Consider the following 21,297-nt stretch of genomic DNA (forward strand, 5'->3'; position numbering starts at 1 on the left):
GATTTTAATAATACATACTTAACATTAAAACGCATTCTTAAAATCATTAAAATTTTACTCGAATAATAAAAAAAACATTAAAATGTTTATAAGAAATAATTGTAACTACAAGGTTGTAGTTAAGAGACACTCGTATTATTATACTAAACTTATACGTATGTATTTCTGTATGGCTGTTTAAAATTATTTCAAATGTTGTTCTTTTTCAGCTTAATCCTGTATCTCGCATGTAGGCAGAGGGAGCCTAGAGTTAAGACACTCCGCTCTCCACTTTCTGCCACATTCTGGAAGCATTCGTTTCCTGTGTGGCGGAACTTCAAGCCACACTTTGCCTTGACGCCAGAGCAACGAAATATCAAATATTTCACTTCCTCGAATGGGAAACGAAACCCCAACAGACACACGCTTTTACCTCTGAGCCACGACTTGCCTCAAAAAAATATTTTTTTACATAAAAGATATAAGACTTTGTTAATTATGTGTACTATATACGGTATTATACTGACTATTGAGGCTAGAAACGCTGATTTTCAGTGACAGCTTGAAAACCTGCTCCTTGCGACGATTACAACAATGACAAACAATTACTCGAATTTATTCTTAAATCCTGATTATTAAAAAAACCCTTATTAAAATAATTCCACATTTAAATACCTCTAACTACTATACCTTAAAAGACATTAAAACCCAACACCAAAAACCACCACCTATAAAAATTCCACCTACTTCCAACATAATTGTCCATGCTTTCCTTCCGGACTATAACTGAAGACATTCTCGTCGCATACACTATGCAGCTGTCCAAGAAAGAGGAGTGTGGGGCTACCACTAGTATAGGAGCCTCCTTCCGGCTCGCTTGCCGACCACGGATAGATATCGCCATTCCACCGGCGAGATAAGACATCTTCCCAATGAAACATATCAGCGGTTTCAATGACCTATAATGATAATGAATAATGAATAAAAATAATGATTTAATGACACACTCGTGTTAGACAGTGATGATGATGGATTAATGATAGGAAATTGTGTACGAAATGATTGTGTATGAAAGATGGGTAGCGCCGCGTTTTCAATTTATTTTTGTTTAAGTGAATATTATAGTAATTTATGGTATATTGACAGCATTTAGAAAGTGTCTTAGTGTAGACACGCGATGGTTGTGTGTTTGATTCTCAATCGGGATAAGTTATACTCTAAAAATTTTCTTATTTATAAAAAAATATTTTATATTTTATTTTATTTATTTTTATTATATATTTCTATATAAGGTACATAATATCATTACAAAAATTAAGATATTTAATTACCTTAACCACTAAAAACTTATCAGATTAAAGATTTTTTGTACTTCCGTTACCAAACAGGTACGTACCATATGAGAACAAAAATTTACGTTTTAAGATATATAATATGCACTTTTGACAAAAAATAACATTTAAAATAATTTTTATATGCAAATGGTTTTTTTTTTATTTATAAATAAGTTTTTCATGAAGCCAGCAATATTGTTATTATTTAAGTTTTCCTTGTATACTTCGTTGTAATGTAATATTTGTTATAAATATATGGAAATATAACATATATAAAATTATTACAATATACAAAATTGGGTGTGAGGTGTGCCGATCAGTTACCAGTTCAAAGAAATTGAAATTGAAATTCATTCCCTTGAATCGTAATCGACCCCAAAACTGTCGTATTTGCAATCTCAAGCTGTACCCTCTGCTTTAATTATTCGAATCATAGAGTAACCTACTAAAATCAATATAAATAAGACATTATATAATTAATTTATGCAAAGAAAAATATAAATGAATAAGAAATTAATACTAAGAATAAGAGACGTGGAAACAATAACGTATTAATTAATATCTTAATTTCCCATTTCGAGCAAGGGCACAACTAAGTTATTACGATAATTAACACAAAAATATTATAATTAAAATATAAGGAATTCGTTCAATTGTTAACCGGAAGGGAACGGCAATGTCGCCTTTACCTATATTTAGCATCTATATTCATTTTATAAGGCTTCATTACCGTATAAGTTAATTATAGTGTGTTTATATTTAAATATTTGAGTTAAATAGGAAAAAATTGGAAAAAATAGTAAAAAAATAATAGAGGTACAAGCGTACTACTATAAACGCGGCGATCGTGGGTTCCATTCCAACTCGGGGGTATGTAAAATTTAATATTTTAATTTCCTCTCTTTGGTAAAGAGATAAATCGCGGCGTTGAATTCCGCCACTCAACACGCAATGTGTCAAGAATTCGCTGGAAAATGGGAACAGATATTGTCTATCGTATATATTTTCTTAAGAAAGTATGCAAAAAAATCTATAGTAGTATAGGTATTAATAGCTTATAATAAACCCAACAGTCATTAAAATTGGAAAGTAAACATTTCTACTTACGAGTATATTTTACAACCGAATATATAACCATTGTTCATATAATTTTGTATGTGTTTTTAATGACTCATTCAAATAAGCTGAAAGGAACTTTTCCCATAATTACATGCAAGCTTTAAGTTTTGTTTCTTCTTACTGTTAACGTGTTAAGAATATCCGAGAAGTCGTTAACTGCGGCATGCTATGGAGATTTTTAATAACTTTTAAGAAATATCAAATATGAATAAATAGTAAATATATATATGTACATATAATATTTTTTTTAGGTTCACACACATAGCAGGGTAGACAGAGGGAGCCTAGTGTTAAGACATTCAATTTCCATTAAGACACTTTCGTTCAGCACTTTCCAACAAATCTTCTAGACATTGCTTGTTTTTTCCAGAAGCAATCTTGTCAGACGGACAACAGCACAACCCCATAAAACCTCTTTTTCTTTTTCAAGTACGGTACCCTAATAATAACTATAACTAAATTATATTTAGTTCCTATATCATTTCTCCTGATTATAATAATTTTAACACAAACTGACTAACTGATTAACTGAAAACAATTAATTATAACTTAACTTTCACAAGGACCAACTTTAACTATGAAGAATGATTAATTATTGTTAAATTTTCAAAGTCAATTACCTTAAGGCTAACGGTGAAGGTCTCATACAAAAATACATCGTATAATTTAAATTTAACTTAATTACCCGTAATTTATTGCATTTTTAATTTATATTTATTGATAACATTATTTATCATGTGAGTATTGAAATTTGAAGAGCTTTAATTTTTTCTCACGATTTTTTTAAAAAGAAATTAGTAGAACATCACATTTCAGAGAATTGAGTAGCGGAACTTAGCGCCGCGTTCTGATTACCCAATATATGAATTTAAAACAAGCTTGTACTTGCGGCATTACACTTATGGTCAAATGGAATAACTCAGAGTGGTGAATATCATAAATAATATTAGATACATGAACATTCTTAGTCTCCGAATAGATAGGTAAAAGATATAGGTTACATGTAAAAAAAAAAATGCATTCCATTTCCAAAGAAAAGAAGATTATCCAAAAGATTTTCAATTTAAAAAAGTAGCTCCAGAAATTCAAAACAAACCCTTCAGTTTAAGAGTTTGGTTGCTTTAGCTTCACGCTGTATCCAGCTCCGTAGGGTAGGCAGAGGGAATCAGGGAACCTAGTGTTAGGAGCTCTATTCTACATCAACACTTCCGTTCCCCACTTTCCGAATTAAAGGAATTAAACGCCGCGTATTGCCTTTTTTATGGAAAAAGACAATGCCTCGTGAACAGAGTGGGAATCTCCTCAATCTCTCAATCTTAAAAATATTAACAGGTGAAGAATATAGGTGAAGAATAGAATAAATGTACCCACAAATAAAATTCGCTCCCAGTCGTGTATAATCACGCACATACGTATATAAACCGCAACGACGAAGTTTTTATTTGAAGTCACTAAAACAGTAAATCATAAGTGTTGGTTTACTTTTACCGTTAGGTATACTCGTACGTCGGTATCTACATTCATTCGGTTATCTCACTTGTTTGTAACTTATAGTAATTTTATGAATGTCTTTTATCTCCGTCGTAGCTCAGCACAGGCAGTAGACAGTGTGTGCCTCGGACTGATTGTAAACACGACGGTTACGAGTTCAATTCTCACTCGAGGGAATTAATTATTTTCATTTCTTTACTTTTATTAAGAAAATAAATGTGTAAAAGTCAAAAGTTCAGCAATACGTGCCGTCTGTCTGTGATAAGCTATAGGTTGCGAAATTCAGTGTAAAGTTAAAAAAAATATTATAAACGGAGGCTCTTAATTTCAAATCTTGTTGATTTAGAAATATAATAGTGACCGATTTCTACTTTTGCACTTAATTTTTCTCCATTACATAGAAATTTTACGTTGATCGGAGAAAGTAAAATTCTTAACGGCTTAATGTTCGACTTAATTACATACCTAATTAATAATCATTAAGAATTTAATTGCCGCTGAGCTATTATAGTGTCAAGGATATTAAAAAAGCTCTCAACATCATATGAATTATATATAACATTTTTAAATTATTACGTGATAGATGGACTTACGTGTAACTTTTAATTTAACTGTAAAATTTTACCACGAAAATAGTAATTTGATAAAACAAATAATATTTGACTCCGAAATTATTTCAAAAGAATAGCGAAAAGGTATGTATAATAAATACTATGTAAAAAAACCATCAAATGCGAACCAGACTCGCATATCGAGGGGTTCCGTATCAAGAACAATTTATAAAAGTTGACACACTTAATATTGCGAAGTATCCACTCATCTTGTATGAATTGAACTAGAATTATAAGTTTGTAATTACTTGTTTTCTATGGAATATCTATAGCTTTCACTTTTTCCTAGTTGCCAAATTTCATAAGTGGTAATATAGGTTTTAATAAATATGTATAAACGCTCGTATCTTTTGATTCGTTTGATATTGTGATATGGGGCCGTAGATTTTAATATTTGATATTAATTTCATATTGACACATCCACGGGATCTCGAGATAAATGATTTTGACAGACGGACAGCAAAGTCATCCTATAAGGGTACCGTTTCTTCTTTTTGATCTACGGAACCCTAAATACAACAAAGTGGAATTTAAAGTACCCACAGCCACTATAATTACATATGTAGAGACTAGAGAGTTAATTGATTTTTATAATTTTCTTTATCTGTTTACAACACTCATAAAAAACGACGAACATAATAAATTTATGTGTTAGCGTATAGACGCTAAATATTTTAAATGTTATTTAACACTACCGTTAGTTTTATTTGTACCTATTAAAATACCACACTTACAAACACTTTGATTGTGAAAAACTGTCAAAATTAACTTTTAAAAAAAAAACATTAATGACAGTTATATTAAAAAGAAAAAAATAATTATTTTTTGTCTGTGGTCATTTGCGGAAGGTTAAATATAAATTGCTATGTTAGATGAAAGGATTGAATTTTCTGCACTTATTATTTCAAATAAATTATAATCTTATTAAGAAAGATGCAGCATCATTGTTACTTTAGCTGTCTTCTAAAGGTACTTAACCTAAACACACACAAGCTCTATAACAGTCTACTATAAGCACACATATGCATAAATAGCTTAATAAAAAAACAAAAACAAAAAATCCATGCATGGCTTCGACCATCGTCTACCACAGGAAACAAAAAATCCAACCTCAATTTTCGCAAAAGAAAAAACAACTTAGCGTCTACGAAATATATCGAAACAACAAAAACAATAAAAAACAAGCTTTAAAAAAGCGAAATATTTCGAGACGTGCAAAAACAAAACGTTTCTACACATGCTAACAACGTTTATTAAAGACATACGTCCGATCAACGGCAATCTTGCTGTATCTGCCTTCGCCACGACACTAGGAGCGCCGAGGCATACTATGGCGATGGCGTCGAAGAACGAGGAATGTGGTGCTATAACCACCACTGGGGCATCTCTGGGGCTTGCTGGCAAGTGGTGACGACCTAGTATACGAACTCGATGGAAGCCCGCCGCTACCACGACCAACCGCATGAGGGATAGAATGGAGAAGCGTAGTTTGCTAGAAAATATGTTTTTGTTAGTATATTAAGATTAAAATACGTATTTTAACAGTAAGTATTTAATTCATATGAGTGAGAAAATGTCTAAAATTAAGCGAGTCACTTAATTATTAAGAGCTTTTTATATTTGATGAAAGTTAAGTGCAATTTTGATAATTTTTAAAATCAATTACATACTAAAAACTGATTTAAAAAAAATATATTTTTAAATGTATGTTTTCATATTAAAATGATTATCAATAAAATAATTGAAAGATATATTATTGCTTTATTTTTGCTTTTCAACATTTCGTTCATAAAAAGGCAAAAAAATTCACCACTTTTCCTTATGTTAACATAATTTATGTTATCGTATTAACGATAATATATTTATGGTTGATTGATTGATTGGTTTATTATCAATTATGATTGATTATAAATGGAAAGGCACACTTTATGTACCTGTCATTCCAAAAATCTTATATTTATAAATATTTTATTAAAGCTTATGAAGACTTGAATAGTTTTTTGTGCTTTATAACACACCGGCTCAAACACGGCTTCTCAAACACGGCTTTTCCTGCCTAATTTATTAAAAAATAAAAAGAGTAAAATAAAAAAATATATATTCTAAGAAAACAGACCACCCGACTTTAAATCAAAATGAATAATATTATATTTTTTATGATATTAAAAAACCACAAAACGACTTGAATCTACGATCATAGCTTTGTTTCAAGCTTATCTACGATGACGTATATTTACTCATATGTCGATAAAACCTAAGTGAAGTTTTAGCATACGTTTATAGGATTTAAATTATAACAATAATCCAATATACATGACATGAAAGCGACAACGTTAATTTAATTTGTCAATGTATATTGTGGGCTTCTTACTGGGTAATATTTATTTATGCCCAGTTTGATTGTGAAGGAGAGATATTTCTCTATCATTGATAGAAAATAAAAACTTCAAATGCATTTTTTAGGTTTATCATATGGCAAGGTGGGTAAAGATAACCTAGTGTTAAGACACTCTATTCCTCATGCAACGTGAGGATATCGAAAATAACACGTTCCCCCAAGTGGGAATAGAACCCACAACTGTCCGCTGCGCCATGACACCTTCAATTTTAGTAAAAGAGGAATTCTTTTAAATTCTACTTCAAGTTCATACTTAACTAAGTTTATCCCATTTTATGGCACTCTAAAATTAATAAATTTCGCACAGAAACGTCTTTAGAAGGGACAGGTTAAATCAACAGATTAAGTTTATTCATGTTCAAACGATTAATCAAATTATGAAATTTTACAGTATTCACTTTAAAGATCCGTTTATCCATATAAAATGCGGAAACAGAAGAAAACATACGATAAGTACAGATTCCTGTGGGGTTGTAGGTGGCAGTGCTGGACTTTAAGCGCAACGGTTGTGCGTTCGATTCCTATGCGCCAAAATGATTTAATGATTTTATTCCCCTGCTCTGGTAAGATTAATCTCTTAACACGCATTGTCTCGAATCCAAACGCGAAATACGGAAATCCAGGAATAAAGAAAACATAACTGTTTTTAAATCTTAGGTAGATTACTGTGCCTTTCTCATTTCAAAGTTAATTACTTTTAAAAAAAAGCAATAAAATTGATCATAAAGTTTAATAATAGATAACAGATTCCGTTGTTATTATTATTGTTTTAGCTTCACTTGTTTAAGACACTACGTAACAACGGCCGTTATTATCTTTATTTAAAAAAATAACATATAGTTTTTAATTCTTCCATTATTAAAGAAGTATACGGTAAAGTGCTGCTATTTTATAATAGACAATAAAAAAACAGCTAAAAAAATACAACATAGCAAAATAATTTACAAACCAATCAAACTCAAATCTTCAGTTCTTAGCAATTCGTCATGGTACGGCGCAGCGATGGAAAATAGAGGCAGTTATATACGTGTATAACCTAATCTTGATAGCCGACTTCCCCGCTTTCTTCATCGAAATGTTAGAATAATACATTTTAACAGCCTGAATGCGGTAGGTGTGGGTTCGAATTCCATTTAAAGAAATATAAGGTATATTTATAGACCTATAACATATTTCTCCATCACGAGGGTGTCACATGAGGTCCAAAAAATCATTAGATTTTTAGTATTTTTTTAAAAAAAAGGTGCACAAACGTGATGGGTGAAAATTACCAATAAAACAAAATGGAAGTTGCAATGCTTATTAATTTTTTGTCACGTCAGTCTCAATTATGTTTCAAACACTTAATAAAACAGAGTAACAGAACAGAAAGTAATTTTAAAATATTATTTTTTTGGCTTCACGCTGAATCCCGCCCGGTACGCTTGTACGCAGAGGGGACCTGGGAACCATTCCGTTCCGTGTTAATGCATTCCGTTTGTCACAAAGACACTACCGTTCTTAATGTTCAGTCGTATTCTTGAGACGTTGCGTGTTGTGTGGCGGAACTTAACGCCGTTACGCCGCACGTTTGCGTCCGTGCGTCATAACGGCCTCGAAACATACTTTAGAATAACTATTATTAGGAAGCATAATTTGGTTCGAATAAATCTCAAACAAATATCGATACAAATTGCGGAACTTCTTGAATCAATAGGAAATACTTTTCTTCGAAAGATTCTTGGCCTCGAAACACCATCGTTTGTCTCTCATAGTAACTAGCGCGAGGTACACTAGAATTTGCTGTTATGTTAACTATATATAATTATAATTTTTTGTCTTTAAGTTCTTTACCATATATTTTTAAAAACAAAAAAGCTATTTTTTCGATAAAACTGAGCACGGCGTTGGTCTTTGCTAGCAAGTAATGACTGACTCTTAATTGAGCGGATAATAAAAGTTTGTTTTGTCTCTATAAAAGAATACATTATTTACCAAAGTTGAGTCTGCAACCGCGACGGTTTTAGGTTCGATTTCGACTTGGAGAACGAAACAAACCAGTTGCCAAGCTGGTAGAAGTTTTCAAACCTGTTCAGATGAAACTAACTAGAAATATTTTTTTTATTTTCATATATTCGCTTTTGTAATGAGGCAAAGTGCGGCGTTGAATTCCGCCACTCAACAGACAATTTCTCAAGAATTCGGCGAAAGGTGGAGAACGGAAGTGTCTCAATGGGTCTTAACACTAAAACGAAATCTGCGCAAAAAGGAAAAATTCAAAATTTTATCATTAAATCTAACGATTTTTTGTAAAAATTCTGTTTTTTATAACAATTATTATTCAGATACTTTTGATTGATTGAAATTCTCTTAACGCTTCATTTCGACACAATAGTCTCGGTTCAGTACGCAACTAGCCTTGGGGACGAAGGTTGATGGTTGATAATAAAGTTGCCTAAGGTTTATTCGATATCTAAGTATTTTATAGATCGATTTATTGGAATTAGGAATTTTTACCGCATAGAGTAGACAGACGGAAGAGACATTGTATTCTAGACATTATATGTTAATGGCGGAATTCGACGCCGCACCTTGTCTACCAGAGCGGGGAAATATATATTTTTTTAAAAAACTCCTTCTACTGAGAATCGAACCTATAACTATCTCGTTAATAAACTTCAATAAAAAAAATTACATATTTACTTAAGAAATATTTTCGTTATTCTTAAAGTAACGAGCAGACAACATACAAACAATATTTCAACAATAACAAAAATATTTCCAAGTTTATCAATTTTTTTCGGAATATAAAAAGGTGGTTATTAAAACGACTTGCGTAAATATTGGTATTAATGAATTTATGACATTAACCATTTAAGTCATGCACTATAACAAAAACAAATAAATGAAAATAATAATTTACGTAACGATTTTATCGAGTTAAGCACACAATTCAAATCAAATATTCAAATAAAGTCGAAATATTTTTTTATTCTTATAGAGACAGTATTGTTTTTATTATTTACAAAATCGATTAGCTATAATTTATTTTACTTATATTAAAAAGAATCGAACATATGACCCGTTTATAAACTACTTTCACAATACAGAACATATAAACTACACCAAAACAATTTTCTTACAGCAACAATAAACAAACAATCTACCTATCATAAATGAACTAAATAAGATATAAAAAAAAACAAGAGTCAATTCAAATCGATTATTAAATTAAAATCGATATATATTAATTTATTTTTTATTCTTATATACTCTGAGTACAGTTAAGTAGTTATTTTTATTTTTGGCAGAATCGATTGGCTACTAAAAAATCGAATATATTTACCCATTTACAAAATAACATATAAAATATTTTTAAAAAAATCTTACAGCAATAAAAAAAACAGTCTACCTATCACTAGCATAAACGAACTGGACGAGAAATAAAGGGAGTTGAGTATATTATAATTTATTTTAATCAGAGCAAGACTTGTAATGTCACGTCGACTTTTGCATTCACTTTTTAATCAGTTGTCCTTATTCCATGACATGCTTACCAACCTGACAAAGATAATTTTAAATCTTCATAAAAAGCCAGGATATGTGGCTGTATTTTTGTGACGACACTCCGTTCTCCACTTTCTACCTATTCAAGATATATGTGATAGATTACGAAAGTAAACGCCGCGTCCGATCTAATAAAATTCAGAACACTAACACTTTTTAACCTGTATTATGCCGCATATAGCACGATAGGCAGAAGGAACCTAGTGTTACTCTCAGTGCCCCACGCACCGTCCAATTTGATAGTCCATTCCATCAAAGCTGGAATCGAACCCATAACCTTCGCGTTTACAATCAGCCTTAATACAAACATATGTATTTAAAATATATAATCCCGCGGGAATCGAACTTAGAGTCATCTTGTTAAGCAATTGCCATTCGAAATCAACAAAATTGAATTCATTTCTTAATATAACACTGTCTGAATTAATAATTATCTCAGCCTATTTCAGCAACACCACTCACTACTTAACAAAGTTACACAATACTACAAGAGTTAAGTATAAATGAAGATGAACATTTCATAGTTTTTTTTTACCCAGTGTCTAGACACTTCGTTCTCTAATTTTCGAGACATTGCGTGCTGGCCGTGCTGTGGTACCAGAGGGAGGAAATGAAAGAAATAAAAATATAATTGCCCAAGTCAGAATCGAACCCTCAACCGTGCCCTTGTGCCCCAGCATAACGACGGCTTATAGTAAATAATAGATCTGCCTCTATAAATAGTAAATATTAAATATGAGAATAGTAAATATTAGACCTGTAAATGATAGTAAATAATAATAATAATACGAGTTCCGGTTTCTTTCTTGCGGTTACAAGTAACAAATCACTATTCTCAATGTGGAGGACACGCGATACAGTTTGTGGGTAACTTTAATAATAATAAATAAGGTATAAAAATAAATGTTTTGTAACTTTATCATTACATACAGGGTAGGGATAAAGAACTAAGGGTTAAATCACTCTCTGCGCTCTCTGCCCGAATTCGAGACATTGCGAGTTAAATGGCGGTTCTCAACTCCACTTGTCTTGCTAGAGCAAGAAATTGTAAATAATTCATAACCCAAGTAAGATCAACGACAAGAAAAACATATAATTAGCATTACTTTTTTAGACATCTCAATAACTAAAACTATTAATAATTTTAATAGCCATTTACCTTCCGATCAGCAAATGTCTAAATGACTTATAACTTGAAGATAGACATCTTAAAAACTAGACACGACGTAGAACATCAATTGGCATGTAATAATTATCTAAAGAACCATCAACCGTCTGTCCCCAATTAAGAATATTCGTTTGAAAATGGCCTTATTGTTTGCTCTTGACATTATAATTGACTAATTTAGGACATGAAATCGATACTGTATTAAAACCAATTTTAAATTTTAACTTATTAACTTTTAAATTAAATATAGCTTGTTAAAAAAGTTAAGAAATATCTATTTAATGAAACAAGATATTTCCATTTTTTATTTTTAAAAATATTATTATCAGTGGAATTCCCCTTAAAAATATTTTAGATATATCTTCGATTAATCGGTATAAAACGTATAAAATATAGATACATTACAAAATCTAAATTTTCAAAAATTACACTTATGAGTGTGTGCGTTGAGTAATACAGGCCTATATCTTGGCAGAGCGGGGAAATATATTTTCTTCATTCCAATCGGGATCGAACCTAGAACTATCGTTTTTAATTTGTCCAACTGCGCCTCGATGGCCTCGATTAACTTACACAAAATACTACTGCAAAGGTAGGTTTAATTTAATACAACTCTATTACGGATGAATACAATAGAAGTAATTCTATTGTATAATAGATTTAGCTGACGATCACGCTTTTACGTTTCTTTTATTGAATTAATATTCAACCATAACTTAATTATATATATATTTAAGAATTATATTCATTTATTTATTTCATGCCGTCGTAGCCCAGTGCGACAACATTTGTAAATGTGTTGACTGTGGATTCGATTCATATCGGGGTATGATATGTTTTAAATATTTCTGTTTCCTCGCTCTAGTAGACAAATAGTAGCGTTGAGTTGAAAAATTGGGAGGAAAATACACAAAATAACCCTTCCTTAGCAGTCGGGAATAATAACTGGGTCCATTGTGTTTATCCTGCTTTATATCGGAAGAAAATCCTTTGAGGAAATTGTAAAAGAATACGATTTGAACTCGTTACCATAGTCTCATATTATATACTGATAGCGTAATATTAAGGCTCTAGTTTAGTAAATGTAAAAAGAAACCTCCAAAGTATTCAATTATCTATTTCCTTTCTATTTATCTATCTATGTAAATCTTATAAAATATTCTAGCTCAAAGGTACCGCTATCTGCATCTACATTATAAATTAAATTTACTTTACCCACTTAAGAAATAAAAAACTATAAACACATTGAATATCTATAGATATTCCACAAAGAGACTAAACGGTCTCAATAGCGTGAAGTGTTAACGGTTCCACTTGAACGGGTGTACGAAGGCCAACCTGTGACATCTTAACAGACTTGAAAATTGTATTGACGTTATTAATTATATATAAGTAGTAAATATATCGCGTGATGTGAGTAAATATAATAATAATTGTATTTAAATGCCAGTGATGCCGTCATAGCGCGGTGGTCTCTGGCTGTAAACGCGACGGTAGTAGGTTCAACTTACACTTGGAATTAATTATTTTCATTACCTCGCTTGATAACAAGGCAAATCACGGCGGTAAGGTCCACTCATCACGCAACTTCTCGAAAATTTGGCAACGAGGAACGAGGCAAAAATGGAATTTCACCCCCACGCAGAAGTTGTAGACAACAATTCGAATAATAGATGTTTTTATATCCCCGTTTGATAAGATAAAACGCAGTGTTGAACTCCGCTTCCTAATATAGATGTTAGTTACGTAGGTGAAATAAAAAAACTAAGCCAAATTAGTAGGTTCTGAACCTATGCCCATTGTTCACTCAGGAAGAAAATATTCAAAGCTCCTAAAATGAAATCTGCGCAGCCGTCTACAGCTAAATTCAGGGCGGCCCCGACTTGTTGGTCGTACTGTGTAAAATAATTTAAAAAATAAATAGAAAAATGTAGTTTAATAATTATAGACGCAGCATTAAGTATCCGATAAAATAATAAAAAAAAAAAACATTTTTTTTATAAAGAACAAGTAAAGCTGTGAGTACAAGCCAATTTCTTAAATTGACATAAGTACATACATTTTTATATTGAAACACACATAATAGCCATATCTCTGATCATTAATTTTAAAGATAAAAAGAAAAACTCAACAAGTCCACTTTTAAATGGCGCAACTTGAAATATTTTTAGGTTATAAAAAATTTGGCAACCAGAAAACCTTTCAATGTCGATGAACCAAGACCTTGATTACTTGTAATGTGCGTTCAAATTCATTAATTTTATATCTCAATTTATTTGTTATAATAATACAAATTTCGTAACGATTTTTTTAATTAAATTTGTAACAATAGCAATTTGACAAAATGTATTCAATAAAATAAACATTGGTTTAAAAAGGAAGAAATAAAAATAATAAATTAAATTGTTTAAAGAGAGTCAAAAAGGAAAAAAAGTCTTGGTTTTATAAGTGAAACATAATAAGTGTTAAGTGTCCAAACTCAACGCAGCGCGCTTGGAACTATTATCACACTGAGTAAGTATCAAACCTACGACCATCGCGTTTACAGACGAATGTCTCTCTACATCACGTAGGCCTCTATATATAATACTAGCGGCCCGCTCGCGGTTACTCCCGCGTGAACTATGTTATTATTAATTTCTGTCTCCATGACTACATCATAGTGACGTCTTTGCAAAATTTGAGACTCCTAGCATTTGTAGTAACGAAGTTTCATACAAACTTTCGACCCCAAAAACAACCCCTTAGAAGTCGAATATTGCAAATTCCCGTCTTAGCGAGCACCTACGTCCTATAAGCAACTCATATGCAAAATTTGAGATTCCTAGCATTTGTAGTTTCTGAGATTTCGTGATGAGTGAGTGACCTTTCGATTTTATATATATATAGATAGATAAACATTTTTATATTATACTATTTAATTATGTGGTCTCTCATATTACAAAGGAACGGAAATTAGATTCTCATACCACCGTCTTGTGGCCGTGTAATACGTACTATACATTTTATAAGTAACCAATTTTGCAATATTGGGTACCTCGTATTACCTCATAAATACCGCAATATTAAAATAATCCCTTTCTGCATATGAAACGTAGAGTTGTGGCTTATGGTTATGAAATGTGAACCTCATTGTACATTGAAAAACTCATTACACATATCACGTCATACTTCTATTGTAAAATTTAAAAGGAATAATAATATTTAAAACTAAAAATCAACAAATATTTTCTCCTCCACACATCTCAGGAATTTGACAAATGTGGCAACTATAAGCCTTATAGTCTCTTTCCTTTTCCCTTCCCTCTTTCCTACTTTCTCCTCATGAACGTTTGCGCATTGTTCACTCGAAAAAACCTTAAATCAATTCTACACATCAGCTAACATCAGGATGACCACAACTCGGCGAACGTACTATAAATACCTACCGAAATTCCAATTCTCTAGTAATTTTCTTTGCTGTAAATAACCATAATTTTCTGCTATAGAAAATAATTATGTATGTAGATCGTTGTTTTGAACGCATAGTTTCCTCTACGGGCTGCCTCTCACTATTTTCCTATTCATTGTTTCAAGGTCCATTTTTAACAATACCTTTGTTTGTATTGTTGAACGATTTTTGTTGGTTATTGTCATTTAAAGTGGTTATTTTAGTACGTGTTAACCGTAATGACAGCAAGCAATGATTGGGGGTTCCATTCCCATTCGAGGTAATAGTTTGAAATTATGATGATTATATGATTGTGCCTATTTAAATTTTATACAAAAAATAATTGTCAGCTCTTATTTTTGAAATTTCCATAAGTAAGTAATAATAGTAGTATTTATAAAACAAATGAAAAGGCGATATAGTAAAATTAACACTATCGGCCTGAAGAGTTGAAGACCTGAAAAGACGCCTTTATAGTACACATCTATCTATAATTGTGTATCGTATATAATGACAAATATTTTTACGATATTAAATAATTAATTTTTGCCATTTCTTCACTAGTGTCCAGACAAAGCGCGGCGTTGAGTTCCGTAATTCAACACACAATGACTCCAGAATTCGGTGGAAATTGAGAAGCGGAGTGACTTAACACTAGGCTCCCTCTGCCTAACCTGATACATGCCGGATACAGCATGAAAGCGATAATTATTATTTTATTAAATTTAAAATTATGTGTATATAAAAATAAAAAAAAATATTTAAAATAAAATCTCATGATATATACCTTCTCCAGCCTGTCATGGGCTTCCGCCGTAGATCCTCCTCACTCAGCCCATAGAGGCCGATGCACGCAAGGAACCACGCTGTGACGATCAAGTAGCATATTACAATCACTCTGAACGGTAGCAGAATTACTGTGAATATCGCCGTCTGGAAAAATAAATTGGCTGTCATTATATAAGTAAATGGGTTTATACTTAATTTAGTATAAATTTTAATAGCAACATATTTTTTTCATAGGAAACTATAAAATATACAAAGGAAATAAATAACCATCCCTGATATGTCGCAGTGAGAAAACTAAACGCGACGGTCTTGGGTTCGATCCCCACACTTTATTACATTTCCCCGCTATGGTAGACGAATTGCAGCATTGAACAAACACTCATTTTCTGTGGCTACCCTACTATTTGGGAAAAAGCGTCAGAGTAAGTCAAATAATCGAATGATTACATTTCAGTAATAGGTAATTAATATCAGGTTTAATACTGATAGCCAGAGATCCCGGGGCCCCCAGAACTACGTCATTTTAGCAAAGCGAAAGTAAAGGTACATCTTTATTTGGGAAGATGTACTTATAAGGGATCTTGACAAAGTCCATAAACAATATATAAAATAAAAGCGTGTTAATCTTGCTTAGTCTTGCTAGCTTTACTCAGGACGACTGTTTTGCTTGAAATGCGAGAAAATAAAAATATCTAAAATATTTTCGTATTAATCGTTTTTAAAACAAAACAATTCCTCTTCTCGCTAAGCCGCTATGCCCTAAATACAGCATGAAGCTAAAACTAAGAAAATTCCAATCCAATCATAATTTTTGTTTTTTTTTTAATCTTACGCCTTAACTATCTAAATTAGCCATTATACATTTAAAAACACAATGTAAATGTTATAAATACATAAATTAAATGTTATATAGGTAAGAATATAAATTAAAATTAGTCTTAAAAAATTAACAGCACATTTTGTTTTAATCAGATAAAGAATGATCTAAATTTTAAATTCTAAATCTTGAATTAGATAGATATCTAACTCCAGATACAAACTTGCAACTTTCGATCTACTGATTAAAATCTAGTGAAATATTCGTTCTAGTCTATTTCAAAGGCAAAAATTTTTTTTTTAAAAACTGCATAAAAATTTCGTCCAAGAAACGCGGGTTCATATCCTGCTACATTTAAATTTGTATAAGCTTTCTTATTATTATTTTTTTTAATATTATAAAAGTAGCATTGTACAAATAAATATTAATTTATAGATATAAAACTGAAAAAAATCCATTTCCTCGCTCTGATGTAGAGGCAAAGCGCGGCGTTGAGTTCTGCCACTCAACACGCAATGCCCTCAGAATTGAGTAGAAAGTGGGGAACGGAGTATCTTAACACTAGGTTCCCTCTGCCTATCCTAGTGTGTGCGGCATACAACGTGAAGTTGATTCTTAGATACGAAAAAAGCGTTCCGCATATATCGGTGGTAGCCACTATTTATTTTAAACAAAATATATAACTTTACCATATACAATAACATGTATTTACCAATAACTTTGCATCCATCAGTCCAAAGGTGAAAAAATAAATAAAAATAGATGGAGACTTTTTTTACATAAAGAACGAAATTTAAGAAATTGGAAATGATCCAAAACGACCTAGAGGTCACCTAGACTTTGCAGTGCAATATGCGTTCACATATTGAATTGAAAAATTATGCAGACGAGCAAACACCATGATGGGTGTAGGTTCGACACCATTAGAGAAAATCAAGGCCGCACTAGTGGCAACGGTAAGTTTGCCTGGTAAAATAAAATGCGAAAAGACGTTACGGAAAGTATTGATAGTGAAACTCTCCACCAATTCTATACAGTAAATGTGTAGATGTTAAAAATGACTATTTATTCAAATCGATAATAATGATGACGGGGCTGGTTGTGGGTTCGATTCCACTCTAGGAAATGAATTTAATATTTTCATTTCTTCTTTCTTATTCTTAAATACACAAAAATAAATATTCGTATAGTTCTAGTAAGTGACACAGCAAGGAGGCCGCTAGTAAAGAATAAAAATTAATAATCTTTTTTACCGCAAATAATAAACTACAATCGATTAGTAATGTTTTTATATCTTTGGTATTTTTATATGAGCTCTATTCAATCAAATTCTTTTGTATAAGATTTTCTGTCTTCATTTTTTATAATAAATTAAAAGCAATAAAATATCAACATATTTAAATAATATTAAAAAGTTATATGAATTATGGTTTTATTAGTCTCAAATTGAAACATTATACCCTAATGCACCTTAATGGCCATATAAACAAAACCTCTCAATCAAAAGCTTACGCAAGTACATTCAGGCACAAGGCCTATAATAATAAAACAATTTAAATAAATTTGATGTATCAAAATAAACATATTTCTTAAGAAACATCCAAAAAATCTATGTCCAATTGCTTTCAAATTTTTTCTATTCGTATATTTTTCTTAAATTAATTATAAAACGCATATTATTTCTTGCTTTTTTTCTCAGTTTCACACTGTATCCCAATGTCTGGTAAGCAGAGGGACTCAGTGTTGAGACACTCCTATATTCTCTATATTATCATGGTAGAGCTTAAATAATAGTAAGCCATAAGCTTATGCAAAATCTAGATTTTAATAAGTCAAGGCCCAAACATTTAGAAACAAGTTAGTAGCATACAGTAGGTGTTCGCCTTCATACGATCTGAATTATATAATTAATAGATAATATATTCATATCTTATAACATGTATGACAAGTAAATATGATTTTATGATATATTATTACATATTTTTTATTGGCTTGCCAACTTCCTGGCATTTTCAGTTCATTTTTCTAAAATATTATAGCGTCGTCTGTTAAAAACTGATTTGGTCATGAGTTTAATTCACAGCAATATAGATGATTTAATCAGATTCAAAATGGAAGCTATTAAAGGAGATCTGAACGGTTAAAATTATAATCTGTTCTGTTCTTTCATTATCACGTTCTGAACGTGCCAACTGAGCACTTTTCACTTTGCTAATTCTGTTCTGTTCTGTTCTGTTCTTTTTATTACGGCGTTCGAGGCGTGCCAGTTGAGCACAAAATCACTTCGCCAGTGTCACATTGAATGGAGAACTTACGAAAGTTTTGCCAATTCACCAAAACGATAATCAAAGTTAGGTTAAAGTTTTGACAGGTAATCATTAAACGAAGAAATTACTTTCTTAGATTCTATAAAGGAAAATTATTTATATACCTAATACGTCATTACATTATTTTGATTTAGAATGTTCTATATACTTAATTTTATTTTCGAATTTACAGCAATCAATTTCAATTAATCATAGTAGAGTAGATAATAGGTTTTTAAATTAACACACCGCATGAAAATGCTTCGCGTTACAACACCTAAATTGCTTTCAAAATTAAATTCTGTACATCTAACTGTTCCTTATTCCATCTTCACGCGACTTACTTAAAATACATACTCTTCCTTTCTTTCTTTATAATGATATTTACACGCTATTGGTTTCTGATCTGTTCCGACATATTCTAACACGCAGTGTCCAGTTATACTGGAGGAAGGTCATGTATAAAGAGGTTGATTACAGTGGAGAGGTGAAAGACATATGTAGAGACCATAAAGTTTGGCTCTAAGGATGAGACGTAAAGCTACAAATAATATATAGTTTTAAAACAAAACTGAAAAACATGAATGTGTTCGGAGCTATACTGAAGAGGAATAGTCAGGTTCTGGCTCCATCATCACACCATAACTGCCAAGTTTTCTTAGGATATAATTATTACAAGTGGTTTAAATTCATATTCTTAGATTTTATCACCTAGTTGGTTACTACTCGATTTAATAAAAAGCCTGTTAAAAAACATTCTAATATGCATGATAGAAAGTATTTAACGCATGTCTTTTAAGCAAAGTAGTGTCAATACACTTATGATATTTTAGATTTAATAGTATTATTAGATATATTCCATTTAAAAAAATAATACTTTTAATATAATAGAAATAAAAACCTACCGCTATCACACTTCGATCTGCACATTACATAACGCATGGTCGTTTCTGTTCAAGTAGATGTTTGTTGGTCTAACGGTTAGTCGACTTTCCCTCAACGATCAATGGTTAAGCGAGCAATTTTCAACTTTCTTTTAGTAAAATAGTAAGAAATGTGAGTTAAAATATAGTTTTCTAGAGTTCAAGTAGGTTGTGGATACAATCCTTATTCGAAGAAATGGTTTGGGTATATTTAATTTACATTTATTTCCCTGTTCTGATAGACGAAGCGCGGCGTTGAGTTACACCTTTCAATAACCAAGATCTCGAAAATTCCGCGGAAATTTGCGAACGGAGTGTCTTAACGCTATGTTGCCTTTGTCTATCCTTATTTTAGGAAAAAAGAGTAAAATTGTTTTTTTTAAATTTTATACAGTTTTAAAGTATAAACAAAATTAACCAAGAGAAGTAGGCCTAAGAGAATTAAGCAAAATAAGAAGACCTTGATGTGTCACAAAGCTAATCATATTCTTTGGATTTAGAGACATTAGAGAACCCTAAATTGAATTTAGTTAACCAGACCAAATCAAAACCTGTATTATAAATATAAGCATTTTTGCATCTATTCCTAGTCAGACTCGACCTAATGGATATAAAAAATAAGATCTTCACACTGCTTCCCGCACATATCAGAATAGGCAGAGGGAACCTGGGAAATTAGTGTTCAGAATCTTCCTTCCGGAGAAACTTCCATTCAGTTCAGTCATGGTTTGAGATATGGAGGGGAAATCGAAAGATATTTTAATCAAAAAATCTGTTTTTATCTATAGGAACAGTATATCCTTTATATAACCTTGCTTAGGCCACGTTTAATACTGAAAAGACAAAAACTAATAAATTTAGTATACCTACTTATAAACTCATTTAGCGTGATGGGTGTGGAATAGCGGTGCCATGTGACGCCCTCCTTTCCCTTCACACCTAGGCCTAACTAAATAACCGTATGGTATATAAAGTAATACCATGACTTTGAACTTGTTACTACTCTAATACCTGTGTAGATTGATTTGTCAAAAAGATATAAGTTAGCTAAAAATTTAATTCATACGAATTATTTCCTCAATAGATAAAACCAGAAATAGATTTATTTCATATTTTTTTAATGATTAATTAAGCAACTTTGACATATTACAGAAATAGGTAATAAATTTAGTACTAACTATGTTCAGAATCGAGAGTAATATAACATCAACGTATTTAAAGAACATAAATAAATCTCACATTCATCATCAATTTCAAGACATTACCGTGCGCTAACGGAAGTATTTATTTGGTTAAATATATAATTATAATATTTACATTTTACTACAAACGTTTTAAAAATAATAATTATAACTCGTTTTACAAGAAGTTGTAGAAACATTTATT

General features: G+C 31.3%; 1 protein-coding gene across 2 annotated transcripts in view; it reads right to left on the reverse strand.

The window, feature by feature from the left end:
* Positions 1 to 21,297, reverse strand: part of LPCAT (lysophosphatidylcholine acyltransferase) — a 39,201-nt gene that overhangs the window by 15,836 nt on the left and 2,068 nt on the right. Inside the window, exons 2-3 of one of the 2 annotated variants that reach the window (XM_085188118.1) lie at positions 15,864 to 16,009; positions 5,800 to 6,026 (exon numbers count right to left, since the gene is read on the reverse strand). In XM_085188118.1, the coding sequence (XP_085044244.1) occupies positions 5,800 to 6,026; positions 15,864 to 16,009 (373 nt within the window). Of the gene's footprint in view, positions 1 to 726; positions 939 to 5,799; positions 6,027 to 15,863; positions 16,010 to 21,297 lie in introns of both variants that reach the window. The other variant, XM_085188119.1, reaches the window with a different exon arrangement.

Source organism: Heliconius melpomene, chromosome 7 (assembly GCF_056956725.1).
Source record: "Heliconius melpomene rosina isolate 202511_hmr_F chromosome 7, ASM5695672v1, whole genome shotgun sequence".
NCBI classification, from domain to species: domain Eukaryota; kingdom Metazoa; phylum Arthropoda; class Insecta; order Lepidoptera; family Nymphalidae; genus Heliconius; species Heliconius melpomene.